At 32.0% G+C, this 25,543-nt stretch overlaps 1 protein-coding gene and 1 long non-coding RNA gene across 4 annotated transcripts; both read right to left on the bottom strand.

The window, feature by feature from the left end:
• Positions 1-1,157: 1,157 nt before the first annotated feature.
• On the bottom strand, positions 1,158-24,784 carry LOC120335171 (TNF receptor-associated factor 3-like). Its single transcript, XM_078113258.1, has 8 exons — positions 24,723-24,784; positions 23,179-23,283; positions 22,415-22,573; positions 21,560-21,764; positions 20,472-20,557; positions 19,416-19,590; positions 2,680-2,762; positions 1,158-2,092 (listed from the first exon to the last, which is right to left on the bottom strand). Exons 1-8 carry the CDS (start codon positions 24,723-24,725, stop codon positions 1,865-1,867), a joined length of 1,044 nt encoding a protein of 347 aa, XP_077969384.1. The 5' UTR covers positions 24,726-24,784; the 3' UTR covers positions 1,158-1,864.
• Positions 2,769-19,405, bottom strand: LOC120335172 (uncharacterized). Of its 3 annotated transcripts, XR_013475559.1 has the most exons (18): positions 18,391-19,405; positions 17,848-18,035; positions 17,310-17,408; positions 15,566-15,711; positions 14,994-15,113; positions 14,553-14,705; positions 13,130-14,291; positions 12,546-12,700; positions 11,826-12,054; positions 9,468-9,623; positions 9,186-9,299; positions 8,125-8,238; positions 7,715-7,784; positions 7,003-7,128; positions 6,175-6,244; positions 5,511-5,587; positions 5,027-5,096; positions 2,769-4,694 (listed from the first exon to the last, which is right to left on the bottom strand). It is a non-coding gene; the product is annotated as an uncharacterized LOC120335172 (long non-coding RNA). The 3 variants fall into 3 exon arrangements; XR_013475558.1 differs by lacking the exons at positions 5,511-5,587; positions 6,175-6,244; positions 7,003-7,128; positions 7,715-7,784 and having other exon boundaries at positions 18,391-19,404; XR_013475556.1 differs by lacking the exons at positions 2,769-4,694; positions 5,027-5,096; positions 5,511-5,587; positions 6,175-6,244; positions 7,003-7,128 and having other exon boundaries at positions 7,714-7,784; positions 18,391-19,399.
• Positions 24,785-25,543: the final 759 nt, after the last annotated feature.

The following is a 25,543-nucleotide window of genomic DNA, read 5'->3' as shown; positions in this document are numbered from 1 at the left end:
AATCACTGGCATAAATTTTTGTTGTAAAAGGTATCATGAACCAACAAGAATACACGATAATTTTTGATAACTGATAAATAAGTATAATTTGTCTTGGGCCAAAAAATTATAATAGGAAGTCAAATAGACCATCGTATCTGAAACATATAAATGGTTTCTGCCCGTTTTTTACTGGCCGTTTGTGGCGCCATCGTACCTCACTCACCGAAAGATGCACATGCCCAATTCTGGGTAAAGTATAAGTGTGAGAGTTGATTTTTCATTCTGCCCCATGTCCAACCTTCCCCTATATTAATACTTCCGTCGTTCCGTTTAGCTATAAATCTGATAAATGCCATAAAAATTCTTACATAATGGTCGCCAAACTTGCACAATTAATAATAAAATATTATATTCACTGTTGTTTTATATCCGCTTTGTCAACTCTTTGTCGAAAAAATGTCCAAACACTATTTTAGTCAAAAAAAAATTCAAGTTGTTTTACTACTAACTGTAACATATTTATTCAAACCAAGATTTTAGTCTATTCGATCAGATATATGTGCCCAAAATTTTCGATAGCATTGGATGTAAGTTCATAAATGGAAACAAGCAAAATAACCAGGACTTGATTCACTATAGGATTATTAATTAACTCAAGCTGAATTGGCCCACCGCCATATAGTAGCTTATGGGTCACTTATATAATGATGACCGTATATTTTCGCGTCACCCTAGTGGGAATATCAACCAAGTTGTGAAAGTCTTGGATCTAAAGCTCTCGGGTTCGAAACCTACGCTCGCTACTTAGCTAAGCATATAATGAAATGAGCAGTTTATATTCCATTCTTCTCAACAATGTTCAAGTTTCCTACACATCAATGGCTCTTTTTCAGGAACTTTCTGGAGAGATCAGGTTAACACTTAAACTACTAAACTTATCACTATAGTTTTCTAGAAAACAAATTACACAAAACATAATTTTAATTGATTACAAATAAAACCAAAATAAACTAATAAATACCTTACTTTGAGATAACTCAACATCGAAATCCACGCCGAGGATTGCTAAAATTATTACAGCCTCAAATATCTATATTTCTAGAGAGCAAAATATTTACCTTAATAACCACAACAAACTACTAATACTTTGAATGACTAATTATTAAAAATGTAAATGCGTGCTATATTACACTTTATTTCTCATCAATCAGAAAAATGTCAATATGTCATTACTTCACATTGAAACACATTACACAAGGAATTAATAAATGAGTAACACCAAAAACTAAACAAATTTTTGAGTCACGAGTGTAAAACAAAATATAGAAATTTACAGCGAAAATACCAACTAAAACTCTTGAGCAATGCTGAAAGTTATAACTTCTGGGTAAAACTGAACAGGTTGAGCAAAAGCATTTCTCAAAAGGTTTATTCAGAGTTTTCACAAAATTGTTGAAAAATTAAACATTAAACACAATTAATTAATGTGAAACCCCATCAAATTTATCTGAATCCTATCACCAACACCAAATCCAGGTCAATAATTCTTTTATAGTTATGTTTATGACATGCCAAGGATTAATAAAAATTTCAAGTTTATACATAAGCAAATAGTTTATATACAAAACATATTTCAAATTTGCGACCAGAAATGTTGTGAATAGACATTTGTATACACAATGGTATGCAGTTAACCCGTGCATTGATATATTTGCTGAAGCCATTATATTATAATCGTTTGATAAAGGTAATTCAGTAAGAATAAAAGTGGATATTGGATCAGATTTTATGCAATCATGATTCTTGTTTATTATTATTTCACTGTGAGAACTTTCAAATGAGAATACACAATTAAAAAATTTCAATATACAATGTCTCTCATTTAAAAATTTTCCAAATCCGTGGTTTCCACGACCACACGGATAAAAATTGTGTCTTCCTTCACATACGAGCTTCGATTTATAGTGTCGTGAGCAACGAACATGGGGCATCCACTGGCTATATTCATATCTGAAGTGGGTTTTTTGAAAGAACTTGACGTAGGGTCGGGTCGGAAAACATCCGACAAATGGCGACGATCGGGTCCCTGATCCAGGAGCATCAGCGTTACCTGAAAATACAGAATAAATTTGATATTTTAGATTGCATTATATAGTGTAATTAAGAACTTAGTGCTGTCTCTTTCACGCTTGGTTAATCATTATCGTAGATGTTTCATTGTAAGTACAGACTCATGATAAAGCATCGGGCATACAGAATAAATTGATATCTTTTATTGAATTAAATAAAGTGATATAGATATTTATGTATATTCTGTATTTGTAAGCCTAATTGTAATTAAAACCTTCTGTTTCCAAATTAAAACGTAGTAGCTTACAATAGGAATATGGCGCTAGGTATTATAATTATACAATTCATATAATATATTGAAATTATTTCCATGGTACGCATTGACATTTTTATACAAAATCATATAGGCTTGATATTATGGGACTTGGTGTTAGTTTTTTGATACGAGAGACCTCATGACGCTTCTTTCGAGCATTGATACAAGGTAAAAACACAAATTCACCGAAACTAGGCAATTTTACTTGACACTTGGCATTCTGTTTATTCTGTTTCAGTAAATCTAGAACGTTTTGCTTTAAACTGAAATGCGACTTTACGGTCCCATATTATATTTGTTGCTATACATACCTTCTGACGAAATGGAAATTGTAAAATCGCGTCGTATTCCCCCTTCATCAAAACGAAGAATAACGAGATGTGGGTGTTTTTTCCTAAAACAATAAAAATTCTCAGTTCAATAATTTATTCTGCAAGGATTATTTACACAGGTTTTGAGGTAAAAAGGCTGTGGGTTCAAATCCCGTTAATACGAGTCTGCGAGGTATTGAGTGAATATTTTTGATAAGAAATAGTGGTAATCCTATAGGAAAAGCTATTTTGTAGAGAAGTGAGCGACAGGTGTTTAAAAGTGACCAAAGTGTTGTTTATACCACGTTGGAATGGCATATCAGGCATCCCAGGTTTAAACTCACTATCTCACTCAGTGTGTAATAGCTTCGGTATGCAATGCCGAAACGAAAAGGCTAGGGGCTTTTAAATATGTAGTGGCACCTTATGTATCTGTGGAGCAGTTTTAAAATGCCGTATAGGAAAATTTGGATTTTTTAATGATACTTCGGAGTCAGTACTGTATTATAAATTGAAGCATTATAAAAGTAATGCATTTGGAGCATAGAGATGGATATTCATAATATATACTACGAAATACGAATGACAAAACATAGCCAAAATAAATTAGTAAAATAAAAATGGTACAAACATCATGCACAAACGTACAAACGATAAAAAATGTTATATAAAACGAAATTGATAAATAGAAAACATTTTTTCTTTCAAAATTTAGCCTATGTAAAGATGACAGCACTGTCATATTTCCAGTTTCTCTTCATTGATAGAATACCTATCAAATAATATGAGCCACTCCAGTGCCAATTCTGTTTTCTATCAAAGAGCTGTTTGATTCTTTATTCAATTTGTTTGGACTGAATAGCGAAGGTGTAGGGTTCATCATGCACCTTGGGCTTCAACGTTAGGACATATCGTCAAATCTTAGGTCAAGATTTGAATTTTGTATACTATCCAATTGGCAACAGCTTTCAATTGATACTTAAAAATATTTAGACGATTTATCTCAGAGCTGGAACGTAGCAGATAGGTCGGGACCACTTTCATTTGATAGTATAAGTCGTTTTTATAGACCAGGGGAGTGCAGCAAGACAGCCGGCAAACGGGGAAAGATTTCACGCGTCGGCAGGAGCAAAATAATTATGTATTTTTACCCATGTATGCGAATTTTAAAACATAAGTTGTCGGATTATGACAATTCACAAGAGCTACAATGAATGACTTTACTGGCCGGGTTGTGGCCCGCGAGCTGTCTGCTGCACATCTATGGTATAGACTCTCTTCTCTCTGCAAGTGCTATTTAGCCGGATCTTCAATCAAGATGTTGTCGATTCATTTATTTGTGTGGTTCGTCATAACATTGACAATTGACAGATGATTCGACTCACTTTCACTTGATATATCAAATATTTTAGATGGTTCTGGATTTCGCCTCACTATTCGTTAGTAACAGACAAATCGATTGCTATTGCAAATTGCTATTGCAAACAGAATAACTCGGCCATGCGTCTTGCGTTGAGTCTTATCTAAATTGTTGCCTTCAGGTAAATTCACAGGCATAAGCAGCCATGTCTAATATTATTCAACAAAATAGTTGATGTGCGCTGTCCGATAGGTAGCTTTGATGCTTCGAAAGTTCTTGCAAAAATTACTTTGATATGTCAGTGAGACACCGAATCGAATCAATAATACTATCAGTGTCAACTGCAGAGACGTTTATTCGTTTATTCGAGACGTAGCTCGATATCCATCCTTTTTCATATCGTTAATATGCAACATTCCACATGCCAAACAAGGATTCTTTCAATGTCGATTGCAAAACATCTTCATAAATATTCAGTTGAATTCAAGTAATATTTTCCATTGTATTGAGTTAAGTATCCAATATCCATTTTAGTGATGTATATAGTCTCCATTATTTTTATAGCTCAAAAAATTCTCTAATTCCTAGGTTATCTATTTGTAAACAATCTTCGATGTCATTATTTCGGCTAGGTGCGGAATAATCTACTCTTTACCTGGGCAGAAGAAAAGGCAATAAATTATATTTAATCTTTGAAAATTTTGAACTTAGTTGGCTTATGTTAGATAATTCTTCTAGCGATTTGCTTTTTATCGGCTCCGGGTCATAATAAAAGAAGTATATCCATAAGATTCGTATAGTTTTGAAAATTTTTAAAATAGCGAAAAGGAATTTATCCCTACCATAATTGTTTTAGATTCACATATGTATTAAATGAAATAAAAAAAACTTGAACAATTACTGATTAAAATGCAACAAAGTTGGTTAAAATATTCTGAGAACTGACTCCAAAACGAAATTGAAAGGAACTTCTTTTATAACACGTACTTATTTATTGTCATACAATTGAAATCCGTAGCAAAGATGAATCTGCTCGTTTCTCTTTAACCAGCTGCGCCTGCAAACAATAAAAAAAAATTAGGCACCCCACCAGTTATGTGATACAGATAACAGTATGTATGGGGTGGTAGATATTTTTCTATTAGCGATAAAACTATTAAAAAAACTTTTATGGCTATTCACCGGTATAAACGCCAACTTCTGAATATCTAATTACATTTACATCTCAGTTAATATTTAAACTGCAAACAAAAAATACTCACAAGGATAGTTCAGGAAATCTATAAGTCATGTTTATTATTGCACCCAAAACTTTGTGCTATAGCATTTAAAATGGATTTTAAATAATTATACCAATTAATCTTTCATCAAGCATAAATTAGAACATACCTCTTTATTGGAACATTAATTAGAACATACTTATTATTACATAAAGATTTCTTGACAAGATTTTAAACAAGTAACCACATACGCATCAAAAAATACATAATAAGTCTTGAAGATATTGATCTCGGTGTCTTTTGTCGGTTATCATTTTCATTCTGGAGTCTGTTGAGAACATAAATAAAACATCGTATATTGAAACTCAAGAAATCCCCCAGCCCATAAATTTATGTTCCAACATATTCCACATCGATATGGTTTTTATTTGCAATAAGCAGGCATAATTTACTTATGAAAAAATTTAATTAGATAATACTCTATTGCACAGGTATAATAATTTTTGGGCTTTCTATGCATTCGCTCAGAACAAGGTTTAAATATATTATCAAATTACACGTATTGGAAATACCAACAAAATTTCACTGCTATGTTGAATTTTGAAAATCATATTTAATCTTTGAAAATTTTGAACTTAGTTGGCTTATGTTAGATAATTCTTCTAGCGATTTGCTTTTTATCGGCTCCGGGTCATAATAAAAGAAGTATATCCATAAGATTCGTATAGTTTTGAAAATTTTTAAAATAGCGAAAAGGAATTTATCCATACCATAATTGTTTTGGTTTCACATATGTATTAAATGAAATAAAAAAAACTTGAACAATTACTGATTAAAATGCAACAAAGTTGGTTAAAATATTCTGAGAACTGACTCCATAACGAAATTGAAAGGGACTTCTTTTATAACACGTACTTATTTATTGTCATACAATTGAAATCCGTAGCAAAGATTAATCTGCTCGTTTCTCTTTAACCAGCTGCGCCTGCAAACAATAAAGAAAAATTAAGCACCCCACCAATTATGTGATACAGATAACAGTATGTATCACGTTCCCACATGTTTCACATTTGATTGGTTTTCGATAAATAGTGCAAGAAAAAATAGCTTTTATTTTATGCAATACATGTAAAAAATTTCCCGAAGGCAGCTGCATACATGGTAACGCCTCAACACAACAGGTTTTCAGGATTATTTCATTCAAATCCTTTCTGCGAACCAGTATTCTCCCGAGCGCATGGGTTATTTTCAAATTCAGGGGGTGTTAGATATTTTTCTATTAGCGATAAAACTATTAAAAAAAACTTTTATGGCTATGCACTGGTATAAACGCCAACTTCTGCATATCTAATTGCATTTACATCTAAGTTAATATTTAAACTGCGTTGTAACATCTCAAAATTAGGAGGAGGTAAATTTAGTGTAGTGTTCACCCCTGTAAGGGGACCATGGGGAAATCACCGCTTCGAACTCAAGGCGCGTTTTATATTTTAAAGTTGTAGACAATTTTATTGTTGAAATTATTGACTTGAATTGTCAGTCATCATTTTTCATGTGCCTGCGAAAACACAAACAAAAAATACTCACAAGGATAGTTCAGGAAATCTATAAGTCATGTTTAATATTGCACCCAGAACTTTGTGCTATAGCATTGAAATGGATCTTAAATAATTATACCAATTAATCTTTCATCAAGCATAAATTAGAACATACTTATTTATTGGAACATTAATTAGAACATACTTATTATTACATAAAGATTTCTTGACAAGATTTTAAACAAGTAACCACATATGCACCAAAAAATACATAAGTCTTGAAGATATTGATCTCGGTGTCTTTTGTCGGTTATCATTTTCATTCTGGAGTCTGTTGAGAACATAAATAAAACATCGTATATTGAAACTCAAAAATCCCCCAGCCCCTAAATTTATGTTCCAACATATTCCACATCGATATGGTTTTTATTTGCAATAAGCAGGCATAATTTACTTATGAAAAAATTTAATTAGATAATACTCTATTGCACAGGTATAATAATTTTTGGGCTTTCTATGCATTCGCTCAGAACAAGGTTTAAATATATTATCAAATTACACGTATTGGAAATACCAACAAAATTTCACTGCTATGTTGAATTTTGAAAATCATATTTAATCTTTGAAAATTTTGAACTTAGTTGGCTTATGTTAGATAATTCTTCTAGCGATTTGCTTTTTATCGGATCCGGGTCATAATAAAAGAAGTATATCCATAAGATTCGTAAAGTTTTGAAAATTTTTAAAATAGCGAAAAGGAATTTATCCATACCATAATTGTTTTAGATTCACATATGTATTAAATGAAATAAAAAAAACTTGAACAATTACTGATTAAAATGCAACAAAGTTGGTTAAAATATTCTGAGAACTGACTCCAAAACGAAATTGAAAGGAACTTCTTTTATAACACGTACTTATTTATTGTCATACAATTGAAATCCGTAGCAAAGATGAATCTGCTCGTTTCTCTTTAACCAGCTGCGCCTGCAAACAATAAAGAAAAATTAGGCACCCCACCAGTTATGTGATACAGATAACAGTATGTATGGGGTGGTAGATATTTTTCTATTAGCGATAAAACTATTAAAAAAACTTTTATGGCTATTCACCGGTATAAACGCCAACTTCTGAATATCTAATTACATTTACATCTAAGTTAATATTTAAACTGCAAACAAAAAATACTCACAAGGATAGTTCAGGAAATCTATAAGTCATGTTTATTATTGCACCCAAAACTTTGTGCTATAGCATTTAAAATGGATTTTAAATAATTAATTTTTCACCAAGCATCAATTAGAACATACCTCTATACATTACTTACCCAGATTTCTTGACAAGATTTTAAACAAGTAACTACATATGCACCAAAAAATACATAAGTCTTGAAGATACTGATCTCGGTGTTTTCTGTCAGTTATCATTTTCATTCTGAAGTCTGTTGAGAGCATAAATAAATTAAAACTCAAGAAATCCTCTAGCCCATAAATTTATGTTCCAACATATTTCATATCGGTATGGTTTTTATTTGCAATGGGCAGGAATAATTTACTTATGAGAAAATTTATTTAGATAATACTTTATTGTGCAGATTCATAATAATTACTGGTCTTGATGACTTCAGTTTAAATTCTTTTTCTAGTGAGAAGAGCAAGACTTGAAAAATTCATTAAAAATAATAATTTAAATATCGAGTGATAACAGTATGTATCACGTTCCCACATGTTTCACATTTGATTGGTTTTCGATAAATAGTGCAAGAAAAAATAGCTTTTATTTTATGCAATACTTGTATAAAATTTCCCGGAGGCAGCTGCATACATGGCAACGCCTCAACACAACAGGTTTTCAGGTTTATTTCATTCAAATCCTTTCTGCGAACCAGTATTCTCCGAGCGCATGGGTTATTTTCAAATTCAGGGGGTGGTAGATATTTTTCTATTAGCGATAAAACTTTTAAAAAAACTTTTATGGCTATGCACTGGTATAAACGCCAACTTCTGAATATCTAATTACATTTACATCTAAGTTAACATTTAAACTGCGTTGTAACATCTCAAAATAAGGGGGGGGGGGTAAGTTTAGTGTAGTGTTCACCCCTGTAAGGGTACCATAGGAAAATCACCGCTTTGAATTCAAGGCGCGTTTTATATTTAAAGTTGTAGACAATTTTACTGTTGAAATTATTGACTTGAATTGTCAGTCATCATTTTTCATGTGTCTGCGAAAACAAAAACAAAAAATACTCACAAGGATAGTTCAGAAAATCTATAAGTCATGTTTATTATTGCACCCAAAACTTTGTGCTATAGCATTTATAATGGATTTTAAATAATTAATTTTTCACCAAGCACCAATTAGAACATACCTCTATACATTACTTACTCAGATTTCTTGGCAAGATTTTAAACAAGTAACCACATATGCACCAAAAAATACATAAGTCTTGAAGATACTGATCTCGGTGTCTTCTGTCAGTTATCATTTTCATTCTGAAGTCTGTTGAGAGCATAAATAAATTAAAACTAAAGAAATCCCCTAGCCCATAAATTTATGTTCCAACATATTTCACATCGGTATGGTTTTTATTTGCAATGGGCAGGAATAATTTACTCATGAATAAATTTATTTAGATAATACTTTATTGAACAGATTCATAATAATTACCGGTCTTGATGACTTCAGTTTAAATTCTTTTCCTAGTGAGAAGAGCAAGACTTGAAAAATTCATTAAAAATAATAATTGAAATATCGAGTGCATCTTCCATTTCGAACACTTCACAATTTCCTGATAAATTTTGACGTTTCTAAGAGTCTATGTATCTGAACAAAGATAAGTATATAGGGCCCTATATTATTGCCTTGAAAATAATAGACATAATTAGTCTAAAACAAAATAACAAAAAAACTGCTTTATAGTATTTTTATATTAAACTTATTTTTTAATCATGTTCGAAATCACAACACATTTTTTCAATCAAAAAGGGAAGTAAAAACATTAAAGTGTGTTTATAAAGTCATGTTACAATCAAAATATTGGTATAAAGTCAGTTCACAATATATCTCAAGCAGGTTTGTTTCATTTTATTTATTGTTTATTCAAATTATACTTTTATTTTTTCCACGCCATACGTTACACCAGGGCTTCCCAAACTTTTGAGCTCGCGGCCCCTTTTAATATATTAAAATTTTTTGCTGCCCTTGTCCACGTTAAATAATGCCAAACAGTTCGAATTATGGATTTTTGATGTTTTTGTTGGCACAGCTAATTCTCAACTTTAACATGTCTACTCATTAACAATTATTCAGTGTAATGGGTACGAATGCTTTTTTTCTGCATAGCAAGGCTGTTTAGTTTATACAGGCCTAAATGATGAATTACGATGTCTGGCTACCGACGGCATGGTTCTTATCTCGAATTGTTCACTCTTATTGATCAAACTTAGCACAAGGCAGCATTTTGTGCGACGCCAATGTATCAGGGAAAAAACTTATGGCGCACCTACACAAAAAATATACTACCTCGAAACAAAACACAATTTTGTCATCGTTAATATGTACTAAATGTCTTTTGAGGATTTTTATTATGTAGGCCCGAGGAATAAAGGCAAAAAAAAGTTTCTTTTTTTTTATCTGCCTGGTTTTTCTTTAAATGGCTAAAAAAATTACTCAAGTTTGATGAAATTGGTTCAGCAAATGAATAAACTGCAGCCTATACGAAATTGCAGCATGTAGGGTTTATCTCTTATATTACGTAACAATAGACCCTACGTACAGAAAGTAAACACATAGAACGGCAAAATGACCTTGATTCATAACACGTCATTTGAAAACAATAAAACATTTAGAATAAGTATGATGTGTAATAATTATGTTTCGAGGCGCTCTCAGCAAATCGTCTTCGGAAACCGCTAGCCTAATGATTAAAGCCGTCATTGTTATGCAAACCGCAAATAGGGTTTCACGATCAGAATATGCATTGTTATGCAAGCGCGATCATTCTACCATGTTTCCCCGAATATAAGACCAAGCCTGAATTTTAAAAAAGATTTCAATATAAGCGCTCGCTTTTAAAAAAGACTTAGTCGATAAAGCCTTTTTTTTTGACTCAATCTCGTGAAAGTGCGTCGTTTCAATTTTGCTAGGATGTCGCAAAATTTCGTGATTCGTGAACCTTTCAAACAACCCATATCTTCCACTTTCACTGGACAAAAGAAAGATTAAATCGATCTTACCTGTGATGTTGCTATAATAGAAAAGTTTAATTCTGAAAATTCGGTTTTCTGTACATAAAAATTATTTGTCCTTCAAAAAGCGTTGTGCACTCCCATCTTCTTTGAGATTTATTATTTATATGAAGCAGGCTTTTCTACCAAGGCCCATTAATTGCGATTTCACTGACTGTCGTTAAGTTTTGTTTATTCGTTTCGAGAAAGGTCTTTTAAAAGGTATCAATACGTATTTTCACGGGTCGCAACTTGAGCATATTTTCGAAGGGCGTCACAATACGATGATGTTCGAGAACTACTGCGTCCCAGTCGATAGCAAGAAATATTTTGTACTTTTTTTAAATGGTTAATAGTCTAAATGTAGCATTTATTTTAAATAAAAACGTGCTATTTATAAGTAAACGGAAATCGGTATTCATATTTTGTATAATAAAAAATCTCATTATTCTCTATTCCAAAAATAAGCCCTATAGTGTTATTTTCGCAAAGAAAATTGAAGACAGTGTCTTATTTTTGGGAAAACACGGTATTATGATGATGTATTCACTCGGAATCTTGAAATCTTTGTTTTACCTATGGTTATTTGTATAATAATTGTATTTCGAATCGGAAGTCTGAAAAAAGTACAATATATATGGTACTTTGTGTAAAATTGGTGTTCTCTTTGCGGCCCCTAAAATTCGTTTCGCGGCCCCTTCCAGGTTCGCGACCCCTAGTTTGGGAAGCCCTGCGTTACACGATGAAGATCAAAAATTGTATACCTAATTTAATGCAGGACCTATGTATTACTACGAACCTTATTAATATTCGGATTTGATTCCCATGGGCACATACAACACTATTCATTCTCCTTTCGTCACGCCACACCTTCAACTTCAAGAAAATTAACGACCAGGACCATTGCTGAAAAAATGTTACAGGAACTCGTCCCTTAACGTTATACTCCGTTGCTTTTATAAGTTAAATTGAAACGTTTAAACGTCATACACCTGAGTGCGCATCAGCCATTCATGGCAATCAAACACCTGCAATATATAAATTCACGGACTAAAGATATGAAAATTGTATAAATAACAACATATGGGCTAGAATGATATTATGCTTTTAAGTATAGCTATCTTATAATTTTGGCAACAGATTTCCGATAAAATATATATATTATTGCATTACAGTAGTCGTTAGAGAAAGCCTAGTCGTTGATATATTTAATAGGAACAGGATAGGATTTGCATATTTAGTCTGGGCAAAGTAAAGCCGCTAAACGGGCTTAAATATATGACAAACCGCGGTCTCTCGTGCGGTTACAATATCATATCAAAATCAATTTGTTGGCTTAAGTTTATTTATTCTACTCTGAAGACCATGGCAAAAAATGACCTTAAAAAAGAATAAAATTTATTTCTGTTATACACAAATCATGGTATTCCTAACAGAAGGAAAAACGTTAAAATGGCCCGTAAGCTGGTGGTGGGTGCTACACGTTTGAATCATATTATTAGGACTGATTTGAACATACTATGTTTATCGGAACATCAATAATGTCATCCAAATTGTGAATCCCTCTATTCAATTCATTCTTCCGATTCCATAATTTATAACTGTACTGTGTCTTCATCTTGAAATTATTGAGTTGAATTGCGCTCGTCATTTCTTCATTTTGTCATTTTTATTCTGAAATATGTATAAACCTTGATAAAAAATAATGTACGTGTACTTAGGGAATTATAAAACTATTTATTTACTTCGAAATTCAATTTTTGCTAATGCATAGTATATTTTCTAATGTGTGTCATATCTGGAAGGTTTTTGATTGGGATCAACAGGAAAATATACGTTCACAAATTGCAACCGAAAATTGTTAAATTACTATTTTTGACGTATTACATCTCCGCTTCTTACAAGGTCAAGTAGTCATTCACTATTAGACGCATAACGGAAGATTAACAAAATTTTGTTATCTTTCATTCACCAAATCGATGTTCAAACGTTTTGATGTCTCAGTCCTTTACTAAGAACACAAAGAACGCCATACAACGAAGTAATTTTTTGTTCAGTCAGTTCGTTCAGTCAAAAAACATAGTAGGACTAGTAGGTACTTACTTGCTCGTCAAAAGTTGCCCTTATCGAGTTATTGCTAGCGACTCGAACTGTGCTCAAATCGTGAATATTTTATCCAAATTGTAAACACCTTCAAACTACTTTGGCTTCACATGCGGTTTTAACAATTTCAATTTGCTAAGAAGACCTTCCTCTCTAAACCTATAAAAATTAATATGCATAAGTTTAAAAGTTACAAAATCCTTGTAAAACTACAAACTAAACATAGAAATAATGTGAGTCGAATATATATTGAAGAGAGAAAATAGTTACTTAGAAGCGGCATTCAAATAATACCATTGAACCGCCTCATACAGACTTCCTCTATTTTTGTGAAAACAAAATATCATCTTCCTATCAAAACAAATAAAGGATCCACCAATCCCCCCTCGTCCATTTTTACACAAATTTTCAGTTTGGCAAAAAATTACTGTTATGCGAATTCAAATGCAAGTCATTTAGATTCGTTTAAAAGTCTCCCTCCACCTGACACGATAAATGCCTCGAAATAAGAAAAAAGTTGGCTCTCCATATGTATATACTAATACGGATATAATTAATATTGTTCGCCTATTTTACATCAAGTTGTGTAAAGGGACAGAAACCTATGGGCAGAAGAATATTCACTTGGCTAACAAAGACAGTCTCGAACTTCTAATAGAACTAAAAAAAGGAAAATCGAAATGAAATTTCGGCCTAACCATCACCTGGTACACATACTACAGGAGTACCAAAAAGTTTTTTTGCATAGTCTTTTTAAAAATTTATTTTTTAGTTAAGGTTGATTTTTCAGTAGGTATGAATGTAGTTGTTCTAAATTTATTAAATCAATTTGGAGTCAGAAAATAAATATCATTTATTATTCAAAATTTATTACTCGCAAGATCGAGATTTATATATTTATTTGCATTTTATTAACTTACATAAGCTCACTTATAAACAGCTGGACTTACCACAGGGCTAACTTAAATGTTTAAATATTTTTGGAAAGCTTTTACAATTATCATCAAACCGTCCAGAAATACGGTTCTGAAGTTGTATGTGATCGTTCATCATCATTTGCTGAGTGATACTGATAAGGCTGATGGCTTGGCAACAAAATATTAAATAGTTGAGCTGTTTGACTGTGACGTCAAGAAATTTTTTATACCAATCTCTCATTGTTCTGAAAATATATTAGATAATAGATATAAATTTTCGCTGTATTGGATGAATAAATATTTAGGATAAATAAGAGGGCGGTTTAAAATAAAATGCGAAGTCAACTCAAGCGATAGTTCGTGGAACAGAGTTGTTCGTTTTTACAGAGTCTACTTTATATAAATAATTTCATGGCTGAATAAATGATTGAAAAAAAATGTTTACCACAAAATTAATAGGGGTGACAAAAAAGTCTTCTGTTTCCTAAAAGTTCATTGACACCCACCAATTGCACGAATTCATTGTTCGGTCAAGTTGGAAATCTGTACTTTTTCGCGTTTTTCCTCTATATTCATTGTATGTAGTATTGAACGTAAATTTTATTTTACATCAGTCGAAGTTTTCTCAATAAATTTTGACTTTTCAAGAATTGGTTGAACTGCAAAAAATAACAAAACAGTAACATATCATTATCTAGAAATAGGTACGTTTATATGCTTAGGATCAATTAGAAAATGTATTTAAAGTATGATAAAAAATTGAATAAAAAGACCTGTCAAATAGAGATTGGATGATTGCTTATTAGCATAAAAAATACCAATTCTAAAATCAATAAATCAATCAATAAATGTTATATAATTGACTGAAAGCCTAACAGAAATAGCATGTTGCAAGCAAAGTTACCGGAAGCTTTGGGTGCTAGTTGAGTCCAAATTGAAATACGTACCCCAGTGAATTGCGTAAGGTCATTATATTTTCTTGTGTACGTCTTTCTTCTTTTGTAGAGTCAAGTTCATCTTTTGTTTTGCTAAGTTGATAAAATTCGTCGTTTTTGGTGCTGGTTAAACTGCGAAAAGGAAAAGTTAGTAAGTTACACGGCATATATCAGTAGACCACTATTGCAATAATTTGGGACAGATTTCTATGGCACATGCAAAACAAAAAGTCGACATAAAAGTAGGTATATAAAAGCATGGAAATTGTTATGTTCCAGAGTTTGTTATATCATTTAGTGGCCTGTAGAGAAGAGGCTTCCAATACATTGCACATAGTCTGTCTCGGAACACTGAACAAAAGAATCACTCGAGCTTATCTAAAATCCGTGAATTAAATAACGATACGTTAGGGTCAGATCATAAATTTTGATAGGATCGATTAAATTTTACTTATCAGACTGAAAAAATTCCCTTATTTAATGCATTTTTCTTGCACGACATACCTGAAGCAATGAGATATTCTTATCTTATGAAGTCCATTTGTTAGGTTAGATTTAACTGTAATAGCATAGGTTTGTCTTACTTATTACTTTATTGACGGTTTTTCGTTCAACACATGATGTTCTAATGGGGGCAACGACTATTATGAAATTTCTTTAGGTTACTCTGACACCAAGCGCAGCTGCAATCGCTTTCCAGATAAATATTAGATTCTTGGAAGTCCGAGAGCTAAAAATAAAATAAATTGTTATCGCTTGTTTTTATGCAGGTTTATATAATTAATGCGTCAAATCATCAATAAACAGAGAACACATTTCTGAATTTACTGGAGGCAACAAAATAAACCTTTCTAGTAAAAAAAACATCTTATCCTCGCCTGCTGTTCCGAACAACGCCTGTACAACCAGTCACTGATATCTAACAATATGTATGGGGTTAATAACTCAAAAGGAATCAAAATAAAATATTGACTCCACACACATGTATTTAATAATAGTAAAAAATTATTATTTAGCGCACTTAATGTGCGACTACAACAGTGTTTCCACACCCGAGCGTTTGAATGAGTCCGCAACGAGCCAAGGCTTGGCATATATTCGAATATTCAATTATTAGAATAGCAATTTAAGGTCACTTGCGCGTCGTTTAATCAAACGATTGAATTTAGTCGTTGTTGTTCGAGGAATAATTTTTCTGGTAGGTGTCAATGGTGGCAATCTAAATTTTCCAAATTGAAAAGCTGCAATACAAAATATTTAGTTCGCGACAAGTTTAGACTAAATTATATCATAACCTAACAAGTATATGATTCACGATTACACGTTGAATGAGTCTATAATTTAATTGTAATTAGGCATTCAATGCCAACAAAACGCAGAAAAGTTGAACGCTAAGTGCAATTGATTCAATATTCAAATGGTCAATCTTCTTATTTATTAACTTCTGCTCTGTATGAAAAAATGTGATTCATTGGCCATACGCACGTCTTTTAACTTTCTAAAAATATGCGCGGCTCACCAATGACTTGCAACCTTCAATTTTGGCCTGCGAGCGACAAAATGTTGCCGACTCCTGGCTTTACTGTTGTACGAACAGCTAGCTCATATTTGTCGAATTCACAAAAATACGAATCGCAGAATAAAATGAACACAATTAAATTAATATTAAATCAAGGCGATGAATATTTTTTATTTTTATTTACTAATATTCTAATTATATTTTTAATAAGTACTAAATCAAGTTGTACGTTCTAGGAATTTATAGCAGATAGTAGGATTTTTCTAACGGCGATAACAAATTCGCAAGATCGCAAATAATTTAAATCAAAACTAAATATAACCGGGCAATATATTCTCACATTATTATGTTCGCAGATGGCCGTGGCATTTATAAGAAGTAATGCTTTCATCTAGTCATAAGTCAACGCAACCGCGAGTGATCATGAACACAATTAAATTAAAATGGGAAAACATTTTAAATTCTTGTCGTTGTCAAGGATTGTATATTGTGCGACAGAAAAGGCCATTTAACGAAGGCGTAATTGCGTAGCATTTCCGATTTTGAAATTCGGATAAAAAATTCTATTGTGTTTGGTTTTATTACTTCTCCACACAGAGTACGGTTGCAAAAAACTCAGTTTGAGTCCGCAAAGATTTTCGCCAGTGAGAAAATAGTCCGCGACCAAAAAAGGTTAGGGAACGCTGGGCTACAGTATAACTTTTCGCAATCACACGATTCATGCTATTACTAACCGACAATGGGCTCTCGGATATTACCTTTATTCTAATGATTTTTGTTCTTGAACAAAAACAATAAAGCAATATTACCTGTACTCATAATCCAGTATACCTCTTATATTGCATTTTCGATTGTCAACATATTTCGATTCCGTTCTGAATTTATGATTTTCATTGCACTTCGCGAGTCTGTAAAAACAATTTAGATTTGTTAAGAAGACATTATTCCTGCCCATTCTGTTACAGGATTTGTTCGCGTTCACACAGATTGGGTGCATTGTTGTAGTGATAAAATATTTTTAGAGCTATGGGATTTAAAACTCAGCTTAGTTGCTTGAATAATCAAAAATCATTCCCAACCAATAAAAAGTGTTATGCAGCGCTCATTCGAGTCTCTCACTAATAACATAAAAAGCTCCATAAAATAGGCACTGTTATCTAACTATATGTAGGGGGCGTATATGTACTAATTTGGGCGGAATCAAAATGAAATAATGATTTCACACAGATATATTTTATTATAGCGAAAAATTATCATTTTGCGCTCCTAATGTGCGGCTTCAGAGGCTGTTTAGAGACACACGGTTCATGTTATTACTAATCCATAATGGTCCCTAATGGCTATTACCTTTATTCTAATGGCTCAAGTCCTTTAACAAAAAAATGTCAAGCATTCTCATCTATACTTCGAATTTAAGATACCAATTGGGTTGTATTTTTTTCATTATCTATCATTGATTTTTTCTTTTTTATAATTTCATTAACAGTCAAGCATATTTTGATCTTGTTCTGATTTAAAGCTTTGATTTTTCGGGTCTGTAAAACAAGTTGTATTTGTTAAAAAGCAGTATTCCTTTCCAATCTATAAAATCTTTTCCCCTGCACTAAGAGTTGGTGCAATGTCATACTGATAAAAGTATTTTCAGAGTTTTGAGAATTAGAACTCAAACTCAGAGTCAGAGTAGTTAACTGAATAAGCAAAAACTCTCCGCAAACAACAATATGTATTATACGGCTTTTTTTCGCGCTTTTCATTAAGAATAACGTTCTGTAAAAATATTCACTGATGAATAACTATGTAAGGGGCTAATAATTTGAGAGGAATCAATATAAATTATAACTTCCCATATATATCTCATATTATATTGTAAAAGATTATTATTTTACCAACCTAGTGTGCTGTTTAGAGTCGCGCAATTCATGAGATTACGAACCGACTTTTAATTTTCTTCTCTTGAACAAAAAATGTCAAGCGTCCTTATCTATAATTAGAAGTTATGATACGCCTTAGTTCGTATTTCTTTGATTATCCATCTTTGTTGGTTATCAAAAGACAAATTATTTCGATTCTGTATTAAACTAATGACTTTTTAATACCGTTTTCGGTTGTTAAAACAAATTTAAATAAAAAAAGCCGTATTATAAGTTCCTTTAGCCTTGAATAAAAAATTGTATTCGTAAAAGTATATGAAAATAATTTGGAATTCAATGTCTAGCACTATTTGACGGTATTTATGCATATCGATTTTATTACGACACAAAAGTCAAGGAACAATATCATATTTCCACTAACCTGCTGATATTGGCGATCATACCTTATTACATCTTCGATAAAATTGCAACAAGAATTTTAACTTCTTTTATTTGTCACATCGCAGCTCCCGGTTGAATCATCGCTAAAAATGTTGCATAAAACTCGCCAATAATGTTATATAGAGACAGAATCAAAAAAATAAAAATAAACAATAAAAAAACGTAAATTGTACTCACTGTATTTGAGACATACATAGTTAAGTGCATGCGCTTTTTTTCTAAAAAACCACAAGAATAATGGCTAAAAGTTACATACATGTGACTAAATAATAGCGAGTCATAATCACCATAATTGCAAAAGATGAAAACACGATTTTTGAAAAGTAATAGTTAAATAAAAATACAATGACTGGTGTATATAATTACACCAAAATTACTAAATAAAATAATTTTAAAAATAAACGAACAAAATAAAAAATACATATATATTTACATACAGAAACGACAAAACAGTTACAGTGATACAAATAAACATACAAATTTACAAACAAGTTAAGAAAAAAGGTATTGAAATGGACTAAAAAGCACATAAATGGTGCCATACTTACTTTACACATAATCTCTATATGCAAATTAATCTTTTAATATGCAAATTAAACTCACCCATCCCATCTCCGTTCAAATAGACTCTCAAGCACATTTTATATCCGTATCTTGATGTATAAAACGGTTGGCTGTATATAGAAAGAGCTCGACCTCGTTTGGCATCTTCTCGCCTTCGGTCAAAGTCACGAATCTTCCACACTAGTTTACCGTCGTAATTTGTAGTCTCTAGGACCTTAAATATAAACAAAAATTGAATTTAAGTTATGCTTAAAATATTTAAAATTCAAATTTAAAAGAAAGATAATCGAAATCAGTACGCAATTTGGACGAGTGGCTCGATAACTATAAAGTAAATGACTATTTTGTTCTTTCCGCTAGGTGGCATTAATGTACTGTGAATTACGCGTTGTCAAAGAGCAATCTGATACACAGATTTTCCTACTTCAAAAGTGGTTTAAAAATGCAAATTTTTAGCCAGTTACAAAGCACAAAAAAAAACATTCTTATTTAAAATTAAACTGTCAAATTGTTTACTTTTATTTCACAGGAATGAACTTTGAGCTACTCACGGAAAAATTGAAAATTAAGTATTCATTAAAGAATGAACTATGTTTTGTTAAAAAAAATCCCAAATATCTAAAATAATTCCGATAAATTTAAGAGTCTTGATGCATAATAGCATAAATGTAAATGAAATACATTTGTGTTATTGTACAGCAAGACTCTTAAATTAAATATAATAATCATCTTTATTCTTCTAAAGGCATCCTTGCCTTATAGGCATAGGGATTTACCAGAGCAAAGACAAAGAGCTAGGAAAGTAGTAAAGTAGTATCTAAAATAATTTCAAAACTTTTTCCACCGGCGCATTTATTTTCGTATTGTCGTAGTGTGTTTACCAGGTTCGGGTTAGACCAAAATTTTATTCCGAATTTCCTTACTTTAGTTCTATTATCTATCTGTGACTATCTGTGTAAGCCAGGTGAATATACCCCCTGCCCATGGGTTTCAGTTCCTTTACACAACTCTATGTAAAATAGACGAACAAAACTATATACAACCATATTTGTACACACACTTCTGGAGTACCTTCAGTTTTTTATTTCAACTTACCTGGAATCGTAAGTCCATTTCTGCGAGCTTAACATCATAGGTTCCTAATTGCCGCTCTAATGCTTCAAACATTTCGTTTAAGTTATCTAAAAATAATAATTAATTATTATAATTCGTTCTTCTTCAAGGTTTCAATAATTTTCCACAAAAACAAATAATATGTATCGGTATATTTGCTTATGAATATGAATACTTTTATTTTTCGTCATTTATTTTACATATACAGAGTGTCTATAAAGTCTATAAAATTTCAAATTTTGCTATGTGGTCAGTTCTCAATATATCCTAACCAGGTTTGTTTCTTTCTAATCAGTAATTGTTCAAGTATTTTTATCTCATTTAATACATCTGTGAGGGCCAAAACAATATATGGTATCGATAAAGTTCTTTTGCAATTTTCAAAAACTTAAAAACTTTATTGACGTCCTATATATATATAGTTGCCAATATTTAGTATAAGCTCATCGACACTTATTAGACACGAAGTCCATATAAGGGTCATTTTGCCGATTCGTTGTTGTTGCTTTCCTGCGACTAATGGGTATATCGATTCCAGATTTCCAGTACCTAAAGATGCAATAAGTCACTAAAAGTCTGTTACTTTTTTTTTTTTTTCGAATTTTTCCTTTGTGATATTGAGGTCCGATATTTCACCAAACAATTTTGATGTTTCATTTTGATAGGAGCGTATTATCATATTTATCCCGGCTTGGGGTCCAGTCAATATAAGACGGCTCAATAATATGACGAACCATTCATGGCCCCTCGTCCGATTATCTATCCATTATGGGTGTAGGCATAATTAACCAGTTATTTGTTTTGAATTCAATTGCTTGTTCGAAGCGTAACGCGTTTCTATAACGCACTTTTTGTCTACCTTTTTCTACAAACTTTGTGCTACGAAACCAAGTTGTATAGTAACCGAAAACCATGATTAGTTTCCAGAAATTTGAGTACTGCTTGCCTGGCAAACTTATAGTAGCTAAGGAATGACTATTTTTCTCCGATCTTTCCATAAAACTTAGTGTTATCATACTTTACATAACTTAACGATTGTCTATACATGCGAGCATCGCACTCTTCCTTACCCGGCAAACTGATATTCGCACTTCCACTTCCACCACCTCCAGAACGTCTAAGTTCTTCCACTTGTCTCATCAAATTCTCCATGGTTGTTTTCACTGCAGCAAGATCTACTCCCATTGCCTCAATTAGAACATGAGTTGTTGCATTCTTATCCGTAGTTTCTTTTTGTAATTTCTTATTAGTGTCGGCTTGTACAGCAACTATTTTCTGATTATAAAGAAATGTATATTTATGAAAAAGGGAAATCGCAAAATCCACTAAGAATGAGAGGTTTATAATGCGAGCAAAGTTCTATCTCACTTGTGATTACAACCATTCAAAAACTGAAATTTCACATCTGCTAAAAATAATCTGTATCCAATAAGTGAATGTCTATAACCTTTAATGGTTTAGATTGGAATGTTTACATTTTTACGAACGTAATTTCGGATATACTGGAGTCGAAGATGATACCCCTCAAATTAATCAGCCCTTGCCACCTATAAACTTGGGTAAAACGATTTGGATATGCGGACCCAGTAGAGTGCCGTATATTGTAAACCTAAGTGCTTCTTTGAAGTTTTATTCTTTCTTTATTAAATTTTCCTATTTATTTATTACTTTATTAATTATAACCTGGGTCAAACGAATTGAAGTGTATATCCTAAACTTAACTAAACTTATTAGCTCTTTTCATATCAGGAGTTTGAATTTTCATTCTCACTTTACTAATTATTTTCATTTTCAAAGTATTCAATACGAATGTGACAAAGGAAAAAACAAGTTTGTTTCAATGCATAAAAATATTGTGTTGCTCATTATCCTATGTTTCTGTAAGTCTAAATTATATAAACATCAAATCATATTTTAAGTCTTGCCTGTAAATTTGCAAGTCTTGTTTCCATTGCTTTTGCTTGGTTCTTTGATAGATTGAGGGTTTGTGCAAACGACGCCGTGTTCGCCTTCTCCAAAGTCTGGTTGTTCTGGAGATCTTTTAGCCATCTTTGAACTTGCATGATTTGGTATTGCATTTGATTCTTGATATAAAATAACATATAGTTAAAGGGTATTCTCATGGGAGATGAGAGGCCTACATACAGACTTACTTATACTTACTATTCCGTCTGTTTTTGAACAATCATAATATTCAGTTAGGCCTTTACCTGTGTAAGACAGCTCTCTTTCTTTAGCGGCGGTCATTCAACTAGTTAATTCGTCTCTATTCCCAAATTTAGATATATCTCAGTTAATGGGGAACAAGTTGTACATATATATCGTATACTAACAAACTACATGGTCGATTTTTATTTTCAGTAGTTAAGAATGGAACCCGTCACTAGAAGACTTTTATATCATTTTCAAATTATTAAGTCCTATGGTGCCCGATATTTCACCAAAAGTTTGATATATTGCGCAATTGCGCCACCATGTGGTATTGTCCGTAGATTGCCTGTTAGTTTTCAACAAATCATGTACCCAGCTTCAGTGTATCTATGTTAAACGCGGCTGTGGTGGAGACATGGCCTCATAGACAGATGTAGTTAGTCCATTATGTCTATTTTTAAGAACAAAATAGAAATGTTGATTGTTTTTTCCAAATTGTTTTTGTTATTTACAACACAATAAAAAAAGTATCTCTAACCTTAAAATGGTCCAATTCCGCAATGCCTACGGAGCTGAAAGTACCCGTTGAAGGTGGGGATAACCCTGGCATGGAAGAAACATGACTCGGGCCTGGTTCATCCGACTAAAAAAAAGCTAAACTATTTAGTAAAAGAAAGAAAGGGCGTTGGGAATGAAAACAATGGATAAAAGAAAATAAATAGAATAGAATGAAAGATCTTGTAGGGATGGATATAATTTAAACGCAAATGGAGAATTTGAATAGCAAAGGAAAAATGGACAAAAAAATAAATAGCCTAAAAAAGCGATTAAAACTTCTTCCTAGGCCGCTTTCCTGGGGCAATTTTGCATAAGTTAAATTTTATTTTTTTCTAACCATCAGGCCCTACAGCTCACATATGGCTTTTTATATTCTAAAGTACACTTTGGCTATATTTCTTTCAAACCCACTTCAGTAGACATATTTGATAACGTCCAACCATAAAAAAAAATTTTTTCTCTTCTCTTACGACGGCATAATACGACAATAAAAAGCTAAAAGCGATATTAACACCACAAGTCCTTGATATGGACAGCTAAGGGTACCAGCGTCTCATATGGGAGCGCGGACATGGAAAGGGTTTTAAGCAAACTTTAATTCCCAGAAAATGGTTGAATAACGAATAAAAAATGGTTAAAGATTATTTAAGAGATTGGCACGAATGAGATTTCAAATAATATAACAGAATTAAACTAAATATTGGGAATATTATCATAAAAATTGTGAAATAATTATGAGAAATTGAGCATTTTAAGAAGATGTTGGGTGGAATAAAATGAAATTATGATAAGGCACGGAAAAAGAGGAATATCGCTGGGCGATTCAAGGCAAAGAATGAAAAAAACGAAATGAAATAAAAAAAAGAATGAAATAAAAAAAAAGCCGGTAGGCGCTCAGGATTCCCCAGTTGATGGAGTATCAAGGAAAATGACGACTTGTTTGAAAAAGTATTTTCTTCTGTGGAAGGTAGGTTTTTTGGAATTTTAATTTTTGACTCGGTTGACGAGAAATCAGCGATAAATTGTGAGTAAAGTCGGTGCGGTTTTTTGTTGTTGCCGTGGAAACGAAACTACAATCTGAACTTTTTATGAAACGCACATTACTGGGGTGACAAGATAACTCACGTGTGATATTTCATCCAAATCGGTCCGGTCATTAAGACGCTACAGCTTCGACGTACAGACAGACAGAAATACCGAGAATAAGGGTCTTCTATATATATACTAGCGTACATCCAATAAATATAGATTATAAAGAATGATTGTGAAAAAACAAAAATGAGTGCAAGTTGGAATAATGAGCTTAAAATAAAGTAAAAAATTGTTATGAAATTAGAATAATACCTAAATATAGGAAAGATTGGCATAGGAAAGGACAAAACAATGGTAGTGGATTGAAAAGAATGGAATGTCAGAAAAGTGATATTGAAATGGAATAAAGTTGAAAAATAAAGGAAAGGATTAATGTCGTAGAATTGATATTGGAAAAATATTAATTTTCATTTTAAATTAAAGTATTCTTACCATGTCATATACGTCTGTATTTTTCAACAATATCACTACTATGCATTAATAAAAAATCTGAAAAAATAAAACAATGCGAAAAGTCAATTTCGTACCTCTTTCTCTTACGTTTTCTTTAGTACTTACAATAAAACTAGAGAACGTTACCGCAAGGTGTGCTTGAATATTAACGCTATAGAAGTTGTTTGTTGCAATGGGACTGTTATTATTTATGGTCGCACATTATAACTATAATTAATATTATTTGTAATTGACAAAACAGGTGATAATATGCAGCTCTGGGGACAGGAGTAAGATTTTCTCATAAAATAAAACTTGCACAAGTTTTAAAGTATTCAATATAAATGACATGGAAATTATTATTGTGTAACAATTATGCAGCCCTAGAGTGGAGAATTATTAAATCATTTTAATTTTTGGATAAAATATCAAAAAAATTGTGTTTGATGGAAAAATTAAGGAAAAATGGTATTTAATTTGAGTTGTTATTTTTATCTTACATTTCTTACGTTTGATGATTTAGGCCTTAGGAAATAATTTGGAATTATTTCTCAATTCTCGTATCGGGGTTAATTTTATACTGTGTCAATATGATAAAATTTTAGCACAAAAGAAAGGGCGTATAAAGACTCTTGCGTCATTCAGTGTTGAGAAAATAAAACAGACATATTGATTAAATATCCATCCCCAATGAAGCACCCTGTACCTAGTCAAAACCTCTACCGGGACTTATATAACAGGAAAATGTTTTTTTCTATGTGAATCTATTGTTGTCGAATGTTAGAACAACACTACAAGGTTTTATTGAATGTATAGTAAAA

The sequence above is a fragment of the Styela clava genome, chromosome 1, assembly GCF_964204865.1.
Source record: "Styela clava chromosome 1, kaStyClav1.hap1.2, whole genome shotgun sequence".
Classification (NCBI taxonomy): domain Eukaryota; kingdom Metazoa; phylum Chordata; class Ascidiacea; order Stolidobranchia; family Styelidae; genus Styela; species Styela clava.
This window is presented reverse-complemented; position numbering and strand designations above follow the sequence as displayed.